The sequence below is a fragment of the Gadus macrocephalus genome, chromosome 2 (assembly GCF_031168955.1).
Source record: "Gadus macrocephalus chromosome 2, ASM3116895v1".
NCBI classification, from domain to species: domain Eukaryota; kingdom Metazoa; phylum Chordata; class Actinopteri; order Gadiformes; family Gadidae; genus Gadus; species Gadus macrocephalus.
This window is the reverse complement of record NC_082383.1, coordinates 22,372,475-22,388,546: the sequence shown is the minus strand read 5'-3', so window position 1 is coordinate 22,388,546 and position 16,072 is coordinate 22,372,475. Positions and strand designations below refer to the sequence as shown.

Here is a 16,072-nt window from a genome sequence, read left to right as displayed (position 1 = left end):
TAATCCATTCCAAACCTGCCTGGCAACAGATGATCGCGTCGTCCGTTGCCAGATCGCGTCGAATGACGTGAAAGGTTCACAAACATTCGCAAACCTTCAAGCTCGTTCATTCGCACTTGTCCGTTATCTGTATTGTGCTATTTCGTCCTTGACCTGCTTTAAACACTCAGTTTACTTGCTAAATTTGATTAAACAATTAAATACAATACAAATATAAAGTAAAAACAAGTGTTATCTAGCGATCCGTTATCTGTATTATGTTATTTTGTCTTTGGCAACATGAGCGCGAATGTTTTTTTAAACCTGACCGGCAACGGACAACCCTTACGTAATCAGTTGTCCGTTGCCTGGCAACGGACAACTGTTGACGTGCCCGGTACAAATTTGGCAGCCGGTGTCACGCCAAATTTGTACCGTGTGCCAAATTTGTACCGGGCACGTCATCCATACGTAATCCATTCCAAACCTGCCTGGCAACAGATGATCCCGTCGAATGACGTGAAAGGTTCACGAACATTCGCAAACCTGCTATCTAGCGATCCGTTATCTGTATTGTGCTATTTCGTCCTTGACCTGCTTTAAACACTCAGTTTACTTGCTAAATTTGATTAAACAATTAAATACAATACAAATATAAAGTAAAAACAGGTGTTATCTAGCGATCCGTTTTCTGTATTATGTTATTTCGTCTTTGGCAACATGAGCGCAAATGTTTTTTGAAACCCGCTTTAAACACTCAGTTTACTAGCTAAATTTGATTAAACAATTAAATACAATACAAATATAAAGTAAAAACAAGTGTTATCTAGCGATCCCTTAACTGTATTATGTTATTTCGTCTTTGGCAACATGAGCGCGAATGTTTTTTGAAACCTGCCCGGCAACGAACAACCCTTACGTAATCAGCTGTCCGTTGCCTGGCAACGGACAGCTGATGACGTGCCCGGTACAAATTTGGGCGCTGCGATGGGCGCTGGTCGTTCCTACAGTACAGTGCTATGGACTTTGCCGGCACATTTAAAGCTTCAGTAGTTGCATCATTTCGGACGATCATTACATATTTTATCTTATCGGTAAATTGCTAGAATTATACTCACTATATATAAAACCTTAATATAACGCATTACAATAACCAATGGTCTGTGAAAACTGTCTAGTTCGCACCGCATTCACTTCCTGTTTTTAAGCCGTCATCTAATTGTAAATTGAGGTCTGTCTGTCTGTCTGTCTGTCTGTCTGTCTGTCTGTCTGTCTGTCTGTCTGTCTGTCTGTCTGTCTGTCTGTCTGTCTGTCTGTCTGTCTGTCTGTCTGTCTGTCTGTCTGTGTGTGTGTGTGTGTGTGTGTGTGTGTGTGTGTGTGTGTGTGTGTGTGTGTGTGTGTGTGTGTGTGTGTGTGTGTGTGTGTGTGTGTGTGTGTGTGTGTGTGTGTGTGTGTGTGTGTGAGCGCGTGTGTGTGTGAGCGCGTGTGTGTGTGTGAGCGCGTGTGTGTGTGTGAGCGCGTGTGTGTGTGTGAGCGCGTGTGTGTGTGTGTGTGCGAGCGCGTGTGTGTGCGCGTGCGAGTGAGTGTGGTTCAGGGCTCTGTGGACAGACTTTGACTATGTGGGTGACGGTTCACCGTCTGGAGAGCACTCGGACACTCTGGTGGACAGTATCTGCAATGACTCTATGTATGTCTGACCTTAACTTGGACTTCTGTACGTCTGTCGAGTTAACTGTGCGTCTATACCTCTGTCCAGTGACCTGAGCTTCTGTTCGTCTGTCCAGCAAACTGAGCGTCTGTACCTCTGTCCAGCGATCTAATCGTCTGTACGTCCTGCAGTTAAGTGTTCGTCTGTACGTCTGTCTAGCGAGCTGGGCTTCTGTCCATCCTGTAGTTAACTGTTTGTCTGTACGTCTGTCTAGCGAGCTGGGCCTCTGTCCATCCTGTAGTATGGTGTAGTGCGGTGGTCTAGCGAACGGAGGGATGCACAGACGTGCACTCGATGGACCTGACGCCTGGCATGTGAACTGCGTGGAACCGACGGCATCGTCGACAGTGTTTTGCATGAATGCGTTGAAAGAGCGGCGTTCACTGAACGCGCTCATTTATTTCGTGAACGGAAGTTGCTGCTACTGAACGTGAGCATCATTCCCACTCGTGATAGTGAAGCCAATAGTGCATATGGATATTTGAAAGAAAGTACAGATTTGAACGATAAGAACCACCATTCTTTTTGGAGCGAGCGGTGGGCAGCAGTCCTCGGGAAAAGCTGCAACCATCGGCCCGTTCTGAACACGCCCCGTTTTGACGTCTGACCTAAAGGTTGTTCTCCCTTCTCCACGCAGAACCGCACTGAAGTGGCGAACTGCACCACGCATCAGTGGTGCACCCAGTCCGGAAATATTTCATCACATCAATGCAATATATATCAAAGCTGTTTCAACGAATCAATGAATCTCGCCCAAACGGTCAGCAAAAATCACTTTTTTATTGACCAAATCCATGTATTACATTGCCAATAAATGATATTTACAAATATTAATAGGAACACCAATATTTTTGATAAAGTTACTTAAAGTTAGTATTTTTGTATTTCTGTATTCCACCTGTTTTCTTCTCCTACCAAAGGGTTGCGATTCATCTCACGAGCTATATCCCCAAAAGATGGAAATGGTCTCTATGCTTCAGCTGTATTGTATGGTGAACATTGTGCAAAACAAGACAGATTTTCCTTCCGGTAAGTAAAAGTGAGCAATCACACTTCAATCAAGTCACAAACGGTTAACCCTCACTTATAGTAACCCACACGTGGCGGGGCAAACCGCCAACAGCAAACGAGTAGACCCATAATTATGTAATGAGGCACACCTGTCTTCTGATGAGACCGTCTGAGATAAGGGCCCGTCACAAATTCATTCATTGAATCGGTCGGTATTGCAGCTAGCGGTTCTGATACTTTTTCGGTTAATGTGCGAAAAGTATTATATTCACACCTGGAAATGTTAGTAAGTAACTGCTGTACGACCACTTCAAATTCATTAAAAAAGTCTTATGTGCTATGTGTTATATCAAAAGTTACCCTGATAAAGACCAAAGTACATTTTATGAACCTATTCTGATATGGTAAAATTTTAATTTAATTTAATTGTCTTTCTGTTTATTCAGAGTGCAAGGAAGGAGGTGAGTGATCTATTATTTTCTTCCGATTTTCAGTGTGCGTATGTGCGTGCAAGTGTGTGTGTGTGTGTGTGTGTGTGTGTGTGTGTGTGTGTGTGTGTGACCTTTGAGATAGTTTCTGCTCGGCTTCACACTGGCCAGTGGTCCACCCTCATGGGTTTATTAGTCACCGACGATGATAAGATATCAGTAACTTTCCTCGGTACCTAGTTCCTGGCGCTTTGGGTCTTTTGTTGTTGTGGCTTCAAGGGAAAGTCTGGTCAATAGTGGTATTTGACTGTAGTTTTTAGTGTTGTATTCGTGTAATTACATATGTGTATATATACTGTGCAAGAATCCTCTGCAAGTCTGCTTGTCTCCTGTGCAACGTGAAAGGTGTGTATAGTTGACACATTTTTTAGTGGATTTTGTAAAATAGTTCCTATTTTGAAATCCACGCATGTAAATAATACAATTATTTATACACTTTAAGTTAAGATTTGTTAACAGCAAATCATTTTCACATCTTGGAATATAGATCCACAAATGCACATTGTCGTGTCTTCCATCTGTGAAACTTTTGTTGTGATTTGTTGTGGATCTGTTTTCACACATTTGTCGATCTCATCTTGTGGACACAGCTGTTGAGACAAAAATCTTTTGCGTCATACATTTGCATTATCCAATCAGCCCTAGCCATTGAGAGAAATGCAACATCATCATGATGTTGAAGTGTGTGTGTGTGTGTGTGTGTGTGTGTGTGTGTGTGTGTGTGTGTGTGTGTGTGTGTGTGTGTGTGTGTGTGTGTGTGTGTGTGTGTGTGTGTGTGTATGTTTGATTTCCTCTGACATATCGACTCACTGCCAGTTTTCTCTCTGACTCCTAATCAGAAAAGATCTATGTCTGCACGCTGAAACCTACAGAAAAAAGTAAGGCAACCAGTTCACCCTCTCTTCCTCACACATGTTTGATCAGGTGCTTAATATGAACTAAAAGTATCACATCCATGTGAATCAGTTCTCTCGAACCACCATCACACAATGATGAATGAAAACATTGCAAACACTAACGAATAACAACACAAAAAATATACACCATCAGAAAACCTATTCATGTTCAAATTAAATTATTATTAGATGCTCCTCTGCACATATATAGTGATATCAATTTATATATGAGAACCAATATATATGAGTGCCATGACAACCAATATAGAGTAGCTTGTTATGAATGTCAGTTTTGTCACATTGGCAATACGAGCTTTCTGATTCTGATAAATCTTCATCTATTTGATCTGGGGTCCTGCTTTCTGTTTTCTTTTCTTTTACTCGTTCACTATACCTTCTAGAATCTTCTCTCACTCTCCGCTGTAGTCTGTAGGCTACATGAGGCATCCTCCCATTTTGTGGCTCACGGTTATTCAGTCCAGACTGGAATGTGGTACATAAAAGGGGTGTGCACGGGTACACGTGTAACCGGTTAGTAAATTATACACCCCTAAACGAAAACCGTAAAAATAAAATGAAAATCACAGCGCCCTTGTTTCAATGGGAATCGGGACGGTCCATAATTTCAACATAAAGTTTACATATTTATAATTCGAAATTTGTCCCCCGAAATTCGTCCCCCTTTATAGGCCCCTACCACAAAGACTCTAGGGTCTATAGCATATTACCGCTTTTTTCTGATTACAGTTTAATGCAACAGTAAGCTGACAGCATCCTAATTAACACCGCAACTGCAAATGAACCGCACGGAGATATCCATGGCAGTCAAACTAATGTTCTTTTTGCGATCATTCTGCTCGCGCATCCGCCTTGTTGACTGCGGTTCACTTTAAAAAAATAAATAAAAAGTCATTCATTAATAAAAAAAAAAGGTTAACCGTGTAGCCGGGGAAAAAAAGGGGTTGTGTAACCGTTTACAATTTTTTGTAACCGTTCACACTACTACTGAATGCTTCCCGCTTGGTTTTAAGCATTATTACTCATTTCATTTATTATTTTGGGCTCAATTAGCTCCCACTCCGTCGTTTCACGATAAAACAACAACAGAAGCAGCGACAACAGAAGCAGCGACAACAGAAGCAGCGACAACAGAAGCAGCGACAACAGAAGCAGCGACAACAGAAGCAGCGACAACAGAAGCAGCGACAACAGAAGCAGCAACAACAACAGCAGCAACAACAAAAGCAGCAACAACATGCGGCTCAAAATGTACTGTCAATCAAATCAAATCAATCTAATCAAAATAGTTTTACAGCCGCATGAATGTTAAGGCTCCCCCTCAGATGTCACTCTCACCAGTGTCTTCTCTGCTTGTGTCTTTGTCCTCCAGCCGAAAGTAATGCTACTTTCGGAGACAACCAAGGTTTTATTGCGTCTAACGGTAAGCTTGAGTATGGCCACTGGGTCCTTGATTTACTGTGTCCCCCAGCTCTGTTCCTTTGTGGTTTTCAGCTCAAAGTTATGAAACTATTTTCTGATCTGTTCTAGTGGTTCTAGTGTTCCTGTTGGTCTTACTTATCGTCTCAAATGCAACCTGGTGTCAGTACTCCCGAAGACAAAGAAGAATACACCAGCTTTGGGTGAGCGACGTTATTATTATTTAAATAACGTTCCTCTGTTGGGTTGCACCAGCCTATAATAAATTTTTACCTGGATTCAAGCTAGGCTTAGTTATTAATCCTGGTGCAACAGGTGGTGTTATACGAATAAACCTTCAGGATATTGGTAGCAAATGAGAGGTTCCTCGATAGCAAATAAGGGATCACCTCAACCCAGTGGAAATTTGAGTACAGAGAATTCCCATCATTACCCATTTCCCCAAAATATCTACATTATTGTTACGTTAGGGGCCTAAACGCGGTTTTAGATTGTCGTTCCCACTCAACAGGGCTCAAAAACATTTTCTAATGATCCTTTTTAACCTGGACCCTCGCACTGCATCAAATTTGATCGCACCTTTCATTAAAGCAAGAATGGACCCGCTTGTCCCGTCAGAACAAGACAACAGGACACCAATGTAGGCATGTTGTTTCCACAAACAGAGGAGCTAAGCAATGAATACAACAAACTGATCTACAAACAGAAATAGTGTAAGCATGCTGGTAAAAAATAAATAAGTAGGCTACCTATATGGTCCAAGGCACACAGAAGAACTATGAAGAAGCTTCTAAATTATTCAACGAGCAGCTGCAAAGCGGGGGCGAGGAGTGGAAGACGTGTTGACAAATCAGTGCATGCCTACTTCAGTTTAGACTCGAATGCATTCACATAATATATGGTCACAGTCTAGAGCCCGGCAACATGATTTAACTCGCTTCTCCAAAAAAGATAACTTGCTCTTCCCTTTAGGTTATTTTTGAATGTAAGACAAGCTGACTACAGGGATTTCAGCGTTTGTAATTTGTCCTTTGGCGACACAACATAGCCGTATAACTCAGCACACAGGACTGGCCAGGGGGAATGTGGTTGCAGGCTGTTTATACGTCTAGCAATCCAACACCGGACAATAAAAAATGAATCACTGCTGGTCATTTTGTTAACACGGTCGCTTGGCTGTTCCACCATGGACTACATTGTTGCTGAGTATAAACAAATGCAATGGAAACGGTTTTCCAATGCTTAATTTAGATTAACATAATCCATGATTACATTTAAGTGGTGAAACAAAACTCTGATTCATTTTAAACTTGGGTTTACTAAAGTGTGATTCTCTCGAATCTTGGATTAATTTAAACCCTGTTGATGCAAACCACCCGAAGGCATATTTTCTTTAAGGATATTAATAGCATTTGCTATTTTTTATTTGGTCATTAATACTGCAGTACATTAAAGGGATGATATTATGCCACTGGGTGTGAGTGTGATTAGCCATAGACCTCTGAAGAATAAGTCCCGCCTCCAAGGCCAAAATCTGCCCTGTCCTGTGTTTAAGTGACGTCTCAAGTGGGCGTGTCCACCTCAATGTATGCTGCTTAGATCGGTCTACCAGCCTACCCAGTGTAGCAAATGTTGCTGACCTGTCCATCATACATCTAGGTGGACACGCCCCCTTGTGATGTCACCAAAACATCAGATTTTGAAATGGCTTGTAATGGCTAATCACACTTTGTTTTGTGTTGGGCATGCACTGCAGTGACTTTGATTGATGAAAGCTGTCTTGGCATGAGGCGTTCTGGAGTCAACATAACTCAGGCTCAGAGATTTATGAGGTCGATTATTACTACTTATTTTGAATGTGTTCCCCTGGCTGGTACATATTTCCCTTCAACGGAAGTGGTCTGAATGGTCTGATTCCTGGTGCATTTACAATGCTTGTTTTGGTTTTCTGATTCAACAGAGAGCGGGACACCAATGTGCTTGCCCAGACCAAACAGACCAACTATTGACGGTAATATTATTGAAATCCCTCGAATCCATTAGTTTTCTGTTTTTCGATAGTAAGGTCTCACTGACCTGCACTGCTTTAAGGTCCGATGACTATAATCTGGCTCTCACAGGTGGGCGTGTCCACCTAGATGTGTGACGGACAGATGAGCAACGTTTGCTATGGTCCACCGGGTAGGCTGGTCGACTGATCTATCCAGCACACATCTAGGTGGACACGCCCACTAGTGATGTCATAAGAGCCAGATTTCACACTCACACCTGGTGGCATGTCATGGGACCTAATATACCATTTTCACAGAGGACAGATCCTCACAAACACAGTAGTTTTATGGGTGCCACACTCAAAGTCATAACCATAGATATGGGTCTGCTCCTTCCATGTGCCAGGACACCGGTAGTAGACCTGTTGTTACTAGTTTTCTCTACTACCCGGGCCCCGGCACGTACGTAGCAGAGCAGACCCGTCATTTGTGTAAGCAGTCAAACCTGTGTCGGTCCACGATGACAAATCGGTGAAAAGAGTATATTTTTCTGTATCATCTATTTCAAATGATCACGCATTACTGTCATTCATTTTAGTCGCCATTTGACATTCTTCATGGCTTCAACACATCATCGATGATAGATATATATATATATATATATATATGTGTTTCCATTATTCCATAATAATAGTAATACATATTTTCACATATCTATTTATTAATTTCATGCTTGATGTATACAGCTATCTTTATTCTATTGGTTGTTTGAAATACAATCGCCCCCTCCCCCCCCGCCACCCAGGAGATTCCGGATCAAGAGTCGAGGCCTTGACAGAACTTCTGGGGGGAACCACACAGAACCGGGGGGACGCGAGGGCCTTACGCTGTGTTTTTTTTTTTTTTTACAATTTGTTGTATTATATGGATGTGGTATTTGTCTATATGGATATTTCCAATGATAGCCGCCAGTCTTTTACACAGCTTTCCACTCCAACCTATAAAAGTAAAGTGCCATTCTGACTGCTGTAGGGTTGTATATTAGCCAAAGCAAAATGTATTACCAAAAAAAGATCCATCCGAAACCCCGCCCTGAGGTTCACTCAGCGGGGTTTGCAGTCAGGCCGCAAATTTAGCGGCCCATGAAAGGAGACTGGAATGGGTCCCTAAATATGGCCACATTTCAATCTTTTCCGTTATTTTAGATCCCCTATATAGACAATGTTCTCCTTTCATCACAAAAGAAATGCATTTTTTTTAAAGGTGTCGTGTGTAGGATTTATTGCCACCTAGTGTCGATGTTGCAGATTGCAACCAACTGAATACCCCTCCCTCTCCCTTTCCAACCACGCAGTAGATAAGCTACCTTGGCCTGAAAGGTGCCATTAGGTACCTCCAGAATGTTGTAATTTATGGCGTGTCAAGTAATGAGGTTCCTTGGTCGATTTAACTGTTCATTGTTCAGGACTACTTCACAACACAGCTGTGCCACATAGCGGGCTCCGTGGCCGAGGTCCCTATCCCGCTGCCATATGGAGATGTAAAGAGCTCATTCTGAGCTAGCAAAAACAAAGATTGGTATTTTCATGGGATGATGCATTGATTTCAAACATACTTTAAAAGTGAAAGGCTTCAAGCTAGCTATTCAAAGTCCATGTCACCTGAAGGAAACGGTGCTTTATGTGTTTTTTCTACAACAGTGAGCTGTATTATGTATAGGTGTGTATTATAGGATTGTATTATTCAACCTTTTTTTTTAAATGCAGAAAACTTCAACTACTTCAACTCTTTATTCTCCAATTCATCCATTTCATGACCACGTGTTGAATTTGCCTGAAATGATATGATTCGTGTTGTATCGTTTGTGGATAAAACTTTGATATTGTGTATTATATGTACAATGTTTCCAAAAAAAGGCATGCATATTGGATGTATCATATAATCACATAGTTTGTAGGTTTGAAGCTTTTTAAGCTTTAACAATAAGGTTACATTAATTAGCCGTTCATTAACATTAGTATAGTATAAACTAACATTTAACTAAAGGTTAATTAACCGTTAAATAATGGTATAGTAAATCTGTAATAATCTGTAAATCTTTACTTATGGTGTTCATGTTGATTAAGCTATTCATTCATACATTATTTAATAGGGGTAGGGTAAGGGTTATGTAAGTTAATTAGGAATATTAGTTAATTTGATTAATGTGATAGTTTTACTTTTACATTTAGGGCATTTAGCAGACGCTTTTATCCAAAGCGACTTGCAATAAGTACATTTGTCATTAGAAGTGCAACAATATATCGCTGTCCGTACTGAAAGGATGTTCATAGAACCAAGTGCAAGTACCATAATCTCTAAGCTAATCAATTCCCCGTGTTACAGCCATGATGGCAGCTACTGCAGTTGCTACACAGTTAAGTACCATAATACAATACAATACAATACAATACAATACAATACAGTGTACAATGGTGGCCAGAAGGGGGAGGGTGGCTATGCAGAGTCGAGGTGGACTCTGAACAGGTGAGTCTTGAGTCTTTTTCGCAAGATAGTGAGCGACTCTGCGGTCCTGAGAGCGGCAGGGAGCTCGTTCCACCACTGAGGTCCCAGAACCGAGAAAAGTTGTGACTTTGCTGATCGACCTTTGCTAGCTCTTAGCGATGGCGGCACCAGGCGTATAGTCTGGACGGGCCATCAGGCGTACCGGGCAATGCCCGGTGGGCTGGCAGGCCTTTTTGGGCCGACGAGGTTTACTTGAGGTTTACTATTTTTTTTACTTTTTTTTTTTGTCACACATCCGAGGGCCGAGGTCCGTTCCTTCCCTCTCGGTCGTGCGGGCTGTCAACTTAACCTGAAAGTTCAATACAACTTTGGCCCAGGCCATAACTCATTATGATTGGTTCTGGGCTGGCCCTGGCCCTATCACACACACAGAAGAGGGCCGAGGTCCCGCCCCTTGGGCCTCGGCTGTCAATCAGTCAATCAGTCACGTCACTAACTGACAGAAAAATGGAGAAGAAACGTAAAGGAGGCGCGGAGAATCTCTCTCTCTCTCTCTCTCTCTCTCTCTCTCTCTCTCTCTCTCTCTCTCTCTCTCTCTCTCTCTCTCTCTCTCTCTCTCTCTCTCTCTCTCTCTCTCTCTCTCTCTCTCTCTCTCTCTCTCTCTCTCTCTCTCTCTCTCTCTCTCGTACAATAGATAAGTCCTGTGATTTTCAGGCTGATATCATTCAATTTGACCATTCAGAACAGGGGGAACGCATCTGACAGCTTGGAATAATACTGTCAGATACTGTTCCCCTCTGTTCCATTAAAGTCTTTAATGCTTGTCTGAGCCTCCTTGAATTGAATGATATCAGCCTGAAAATCACAGCACTTATCTGTTGTTGGGAAAGAAGTCAGCAGTATGAATTTGAAAGATGTGGGTGCCTCCTTTCCTATGGAACAGAGGGGGAACGCATCCTGACAGTATTATTCCAAGCTGTCAGGATGCGTTCCCCCTGTTCTAAATGGTCAAATTGAATGATATCAGCCTGAAAATCACAGCACTTATCTGTTGTGGGGAAAGAAGTCAGCAGTATGAATTTGAAAGATGTGTGAGCCTCCTTTCCTATGAACAGAGGGGGAACAGTATCTGACAGTATTATGAATGAGCACACTTCCTTCCAAAAGTCCATAACATTCAAAATGAAGTCTCTCACAAAAATAATATTTTTTATTGATAGAAATCTACAATACAACATCTTCAGATAAAACTCGCTAAAAAAAAGTCAGTTTTGAACCTTAGCTCTCTCCAAAGTGCCTCTCTGGTACGAGCACAGCAGCTCGTGGGCGAGCTTTTTGTGTACGCGCGCTTCCTTCGCCCTTCGGGTAATTTCGGACGGGGGCGGGGACTAGGGGAAACACATCTCGACGGGGAAACAGATCTCGACACAACACCGGTCGTTATGCGGAAATCGGAAAGACTGTCAGTCCTGTGTGTTCAAAGTTCGCTACGTCACAGCTGTTTCGAAAAGTGTGTTTCCATCTCCCATTTTGCGAATTTACTCTTTTTCGCATTTCTCAAAAACCACCTCAAGCGAGCGGATAAACCTTGTTGCGAATTAGAGGATTTTTAAGCGAATGTTGGTGTTTCCATCTCCGTTTACTGATTCGATGCTTCAAAGTTCGCATAAAATCAGGGGGATGGAAATGCACCTACTGACTGAAGTGTATTCAAATGGTTACCGTTAGGCATTTGTGCATCCGTTAAACATGCATTAAAAAAAATCACTTGACTGTTGAAGCATTGCAGTGTTAGCAGATGCTGCTCTAAACGAGTCAGTGTGCAGAGAGAAATACACACTGCCATACATGGAGAGACAGAAGGAATGGAGCCAACATATTTAGCAAGTTGGATGCTGACATTGGGTGCTGGCAAATACCCCTTGACTAAAGATCAGGGGTCTCATTTATAAAACTGTGCGTGGGATCGTTACTAAAAATGTGCGTACGCCCAGAAGCCAAGTTTTGCGCGCGCCAAAAAATATTCAGATTTATAAAACCCTGCGTACGCACACCGTACGCAATCTTTGCTTTATAAATCACAGAGTGCCTACAAGTGTGCGCAGCTGAATCAGCTTCAGGTTCCGCCCTGTACACGCCCCTTTTTAACCATAAATGGTCAATGCAAATGACCATTTATGGTCATTTGGTCATGTACGTCAGCCGAGAGCAACCAATAGGTTTAGAGCTAAATGGTCCCCGCCCCCAGGAACGTTTTTTTTTTCTTCAGACTTGACTGTCAGGAGTTTCAAAACATATGCGCGACAGAACACTGCCAATATTCACCTGACTCAAAGCTTGCGTCTGTGTGGTCAAATCTCTGAAAGGTCAATGCTGAAAAGTCAGTTCTGAAAAAATACGTTGCAATGGCGTAAACGTACACCTTTACAAGTTTTTAAAACTAAATATACAACCTTTAAAAACTTATTTCTCAATGTATGAACACCTGTTTGCAGAATCCCATTTACAAGGTTTCAAAACCGGGAAACAATGAAATACACTGTTAGAACAGTGCCAGATTTGAAACTGCAAATGCGCTGGTGAAATTGTTTGAACTTTGAAAATGTGTTGGTGAAAATGATGATGAAGAAGATAAAATAGAACACAAAATCATGTTTACAGATGTTTGAATTTTTTTCAGGTTATAATCTCTTTTTTTCAGTGTTGCAAAACCTTTTTCACAAGGTGTTGAGTTTTCAAACCCAGACTTACAAGCCTTTGAAACTTTTTTTTTCAGGTTTGAATTATGGCAGGAAACTGACTCCCATATTATCACACCCTTCGGCTCATGTTATTTCAGCAGGCTGCCTTCCGGCATAACCTTTGCCCCTGAAAATCTTCAGAACAGAATGCTGACTGCGGTTGCGGGGGGGGGGGGGGGGAGGAGGGAGAGAGGGGGGGAGGGAGGAGAGAGTAGGAAGGGGGGGAGGGAGGGAGGGGGGGAGGGAGGAGAGAGTAGTGAGGGGGGGAAGGAGGTAGGAGGGGGAGGAAGTGGGGGGGGGGGGGAAGGGAGGGAGAGAGGGGAGGAGGGAGGAGAGAGTAGGGAGGGGAGGGAGGGGGGGGGGGGGGAGGGGGGGGCTTCGAGGGTGTTGTCCGCAACATGGATGATGTGCTGGTGTGGGTCGGAACACAAGGCTTGGCAACGCAACGTGGTGTGAATACTATAAGGTGAAGCTCATGTCCGGTTTTGGAAAGTTATGTGCCATTAATAGCGGTAGGGGATAAATTAAAATAAATAAATGAGCAGAGTTGTAAATCTTCAGGAGTTCAGGAGTCTAATTGCTGAAGGGTAGAAGCTGTTGTTGAGGCGTGTCGTTCCTGTCTTCAGAGATCTTCAGCGTCTCCCGGAGGGCAGAAGTTGGAAGAGATCATGGCTCGGATGTGAGGCGTCCCTGATGATCTCGGTTGCCCGGTTCAAGCTGCGTTCAGCACACCGAGAGTGGACTGATGGAAGGTCACAACCAGCGATGTTGGAGGCTTTGGTGACAACTCTCTCTGCTTTCCTCTTGGTGCGCATGTCAGAGCTCCCATACCAGACGCTGAATGAAGATGTGATGATGCTTACAATGATGGCTTTCTAGAAGAGCACCAAAAGGTTTTTGTTGGCCTTAAACCTTTTCAGATGTCTTCGGAAATAAAGTATATAGCGCCTTTCTCAGACTCAAGGCTAGGAGGAGCAAGGTCATGGAGGGAATTGCTCCGCCTAACCTTGTGCGCTATCTCCCTTACTGTTTATACTATACATCATGAAGGTGAGAAGTAGAATTTTAATTTGATTCGGGACGGAACTGTTAAGATCTTGAATGAAGACAGCATTATGGCACTCCAGGGGGGCTTTGACTGTGCCTCATGGGAGGGTTTTAAATGTCCGGACTTAAATGAACAGGTGGGGGTGATATCAGATTACAAAAATTCTATGTGGACTCAGTACTGTCTACCAAGACTGTTAAAACGCTTTTTATGTGCTTGTCACGCCCGGCGTCCCTCATAAGGGGAAGGGGGAAAACAACATAGCTCTTAAGGCCCAGATATGGCAAATAATCAAAATGTTTTCTTCTCTCCTTCTGAAAAAAGGGATTGGAACTAACACTGAAGAAGAGCAGCCAGATCCAACAACCAGTCAGTCTATCAATATCTCACAGACAGAAGTTTGTGCGATGTTCAAGAGCGCCAGAGACAACGTCTGTGCCCAGTTTTCACCGATATTTTCTATTCCTCTCTGGATCAGTGTACTGTTCCACTATTATGGAAAACATAAACTATTATCCCCATCCCCAGATTCCTCCACTGACTGAACACAACCCGACCGACCTGTAGCATTTACTTCATTGGTTATGAAGTGCTTCGAAAGGATAGTGAAAAAATATATTTTACCAAGGATCAATCCTCTACTAGACCCTCTGCAAGTCCAGCAGGGGGGGTTGATCATGCTATTTTAAACGTATTTTAACATTCAAAAACACATATCGAAATTATGTTCGTTGATTTCTCATCTGCATTCAACACCATCCTGCTTAACACCCAGGTCAGAGACTGCATGAGCCTTTTTAAAGGCATTACCTTTAAAAAAAAAAAAAAGCTGATCTCATTTGATGTAGACTGCCAAATGGCTAAGATGTTCTACACTGCTTATGTGGAGAGTTTCTTGACCTTCTGCATGATCTGCTGGTTTGGCAGCGCAGCAGAAGCACAGGAGAGTAGGCTCAGGAAAATAGGGACCACTGCCAGCAAGCTGTTGGATACTAATTTGAATAGACTTGAACACACCTTTTTTTTTCGAATTCGAATTTTTTTTTTTATCGAATTGAAAACACCCACTTTTCAACAACGTTTAACTAGGCTATAAGCCTCAGGTAGCAGGTTTCGATACCCAGCCCTCTCCAAAAATAGGACAAAACAGTCATTCAGTCTACAATCCATCAGCTTTTTAAACAAACATCTAAAAAGGTTTTAATTGTTGGTTTAAAAAGCCAACAACCTTAGATGTGTCCTTACGTGGGAAATATGATTTGGGGGTCTTGTCTTGTCAGTGGTTGTTCTTTTGTTTTTATGTTGTTGTGGACTTGTGGTCAACGGTCATGTGTATCTGTCATAAAATGTGTATCAATAAATTATCTCTCTCTCTCTCTCTCTCTCTCTCTCTCTCTCTCTCTCTCTCTCTCTCTCTCTCTCTCTCTCTCTCTCTCTCTCTCTCTCTCTCTCTCTCTCTCCTCTCTCCTTCTCTCTCTCTCTCTCTCTCTCTCTCTCTCTCTCTCTCTCTTCTCTCTCTCTATTCTTCATATATATATATATATATATATATATATATATATATATATATATATATCACAAGTGTTAACCGGTGAAGCTGGGAAACAATAGTGGTGATGTAAGCAGATCGCCATGAAGGCACTAACCACTGTGAGCCAGCCGAGGAGCTTTCGTGGTATGGTAAATCAGCTGGGGAAGTTCATCCCGCAGCTGGCAGAGAAAGACGAGGCTAAAAGAAGAACTGTCGGCTGTGGGGCGTCGACCAGGCCAGAGCATTTCAAGAGCTGTCATCCCCACCGGAGCTAGCCATGTTCGAATCAAACAGGAAGCGCAAAGGCTCAGCAGATGCGTTATCATAGTGTGCTTCTCCAAGAATGGGATGGAGAGTGGAGACCAGTAGCCTACATGTCACAATCTCTCACACAGAGATATGCACGTTGAGAAGGAGGCTTTGGCTCTAACCTGTATGTGAGAAGTTTCACAACTTTCTGATTGGCAAAATGATTATCATTATATATTGCTAACCAAAGGGAGCACATCGTACTTTCTATTATATATGTATTTATTAGAATAATTAAAAATAATAGATATTGTCCAGGAAATGAGGCAGTTCCTACTAGTAGTCATAATGTTAGCAGGCTAACATTTAAGAAACACATACCCCTTGTATTAGCATAGAAATAACGTTTTTTCACGTTATGATCCAGATAAAAGCAACTGCAGGCAAACAGTCAGCTTTGAGCGGACGATCACTTTTTTCCACTAGGA

At 42.5% G+C, this 16,072-nt stretch overlaps 1 protein-coding gene across 2 annotated transcripts in view; it reads left to right on the top strand.

Moving 5' to 3' along the window:
- Positions 1–10,656, top strand: part of LOC132453036 (uncharacterized) — a 14,716-nt gene extending 4,060 nt beyond the window's left edge. Inside the window, exons 5-13 of one of the 2 annotated variants that reach the window (XR_009524563.1) lie at positions 2,325–2,447; positions 2,608–2,716; positions 3,145–3,159; positions 4,026–4,064; positions 5,154–5,351; positions 5,473–5,523; positions 5,631–5,722; positions 7,480–8,001; positions 8,316–10,656. Coding sequence is in view for 1 of the 2 variants with exons in the window: in XM_060045903.1 (XP_059901886.1) it covers positions 2,325–2,447; positions 2,608–2,716; positions 3,145–3,159; positions 4,026–4,064; positions 5,154–5,351; positions 5,473–5,523; positions 5,631–5,722; positions 7,480–7,530; positions 8,316–8,345 (708 nt within the window). In the remaining variant the exon portion in view is untranslated. The remainder of the gene's footprint in view (positions 1–2,324; positions 2,448–2,607; positions 2,717–3,144; positions 3,160–4,025; positions 4,065–5,153; positions 5,352–5,472; positions 5,524–5,630; positions 5,723–7,479; positions 8,002–8,315) is intronic. The other variant, XM_060045903.1, reaches the window with a different exon arrangement.
- Positions 10,657–16,072: the final 5,416 nt, after the last annotated feature.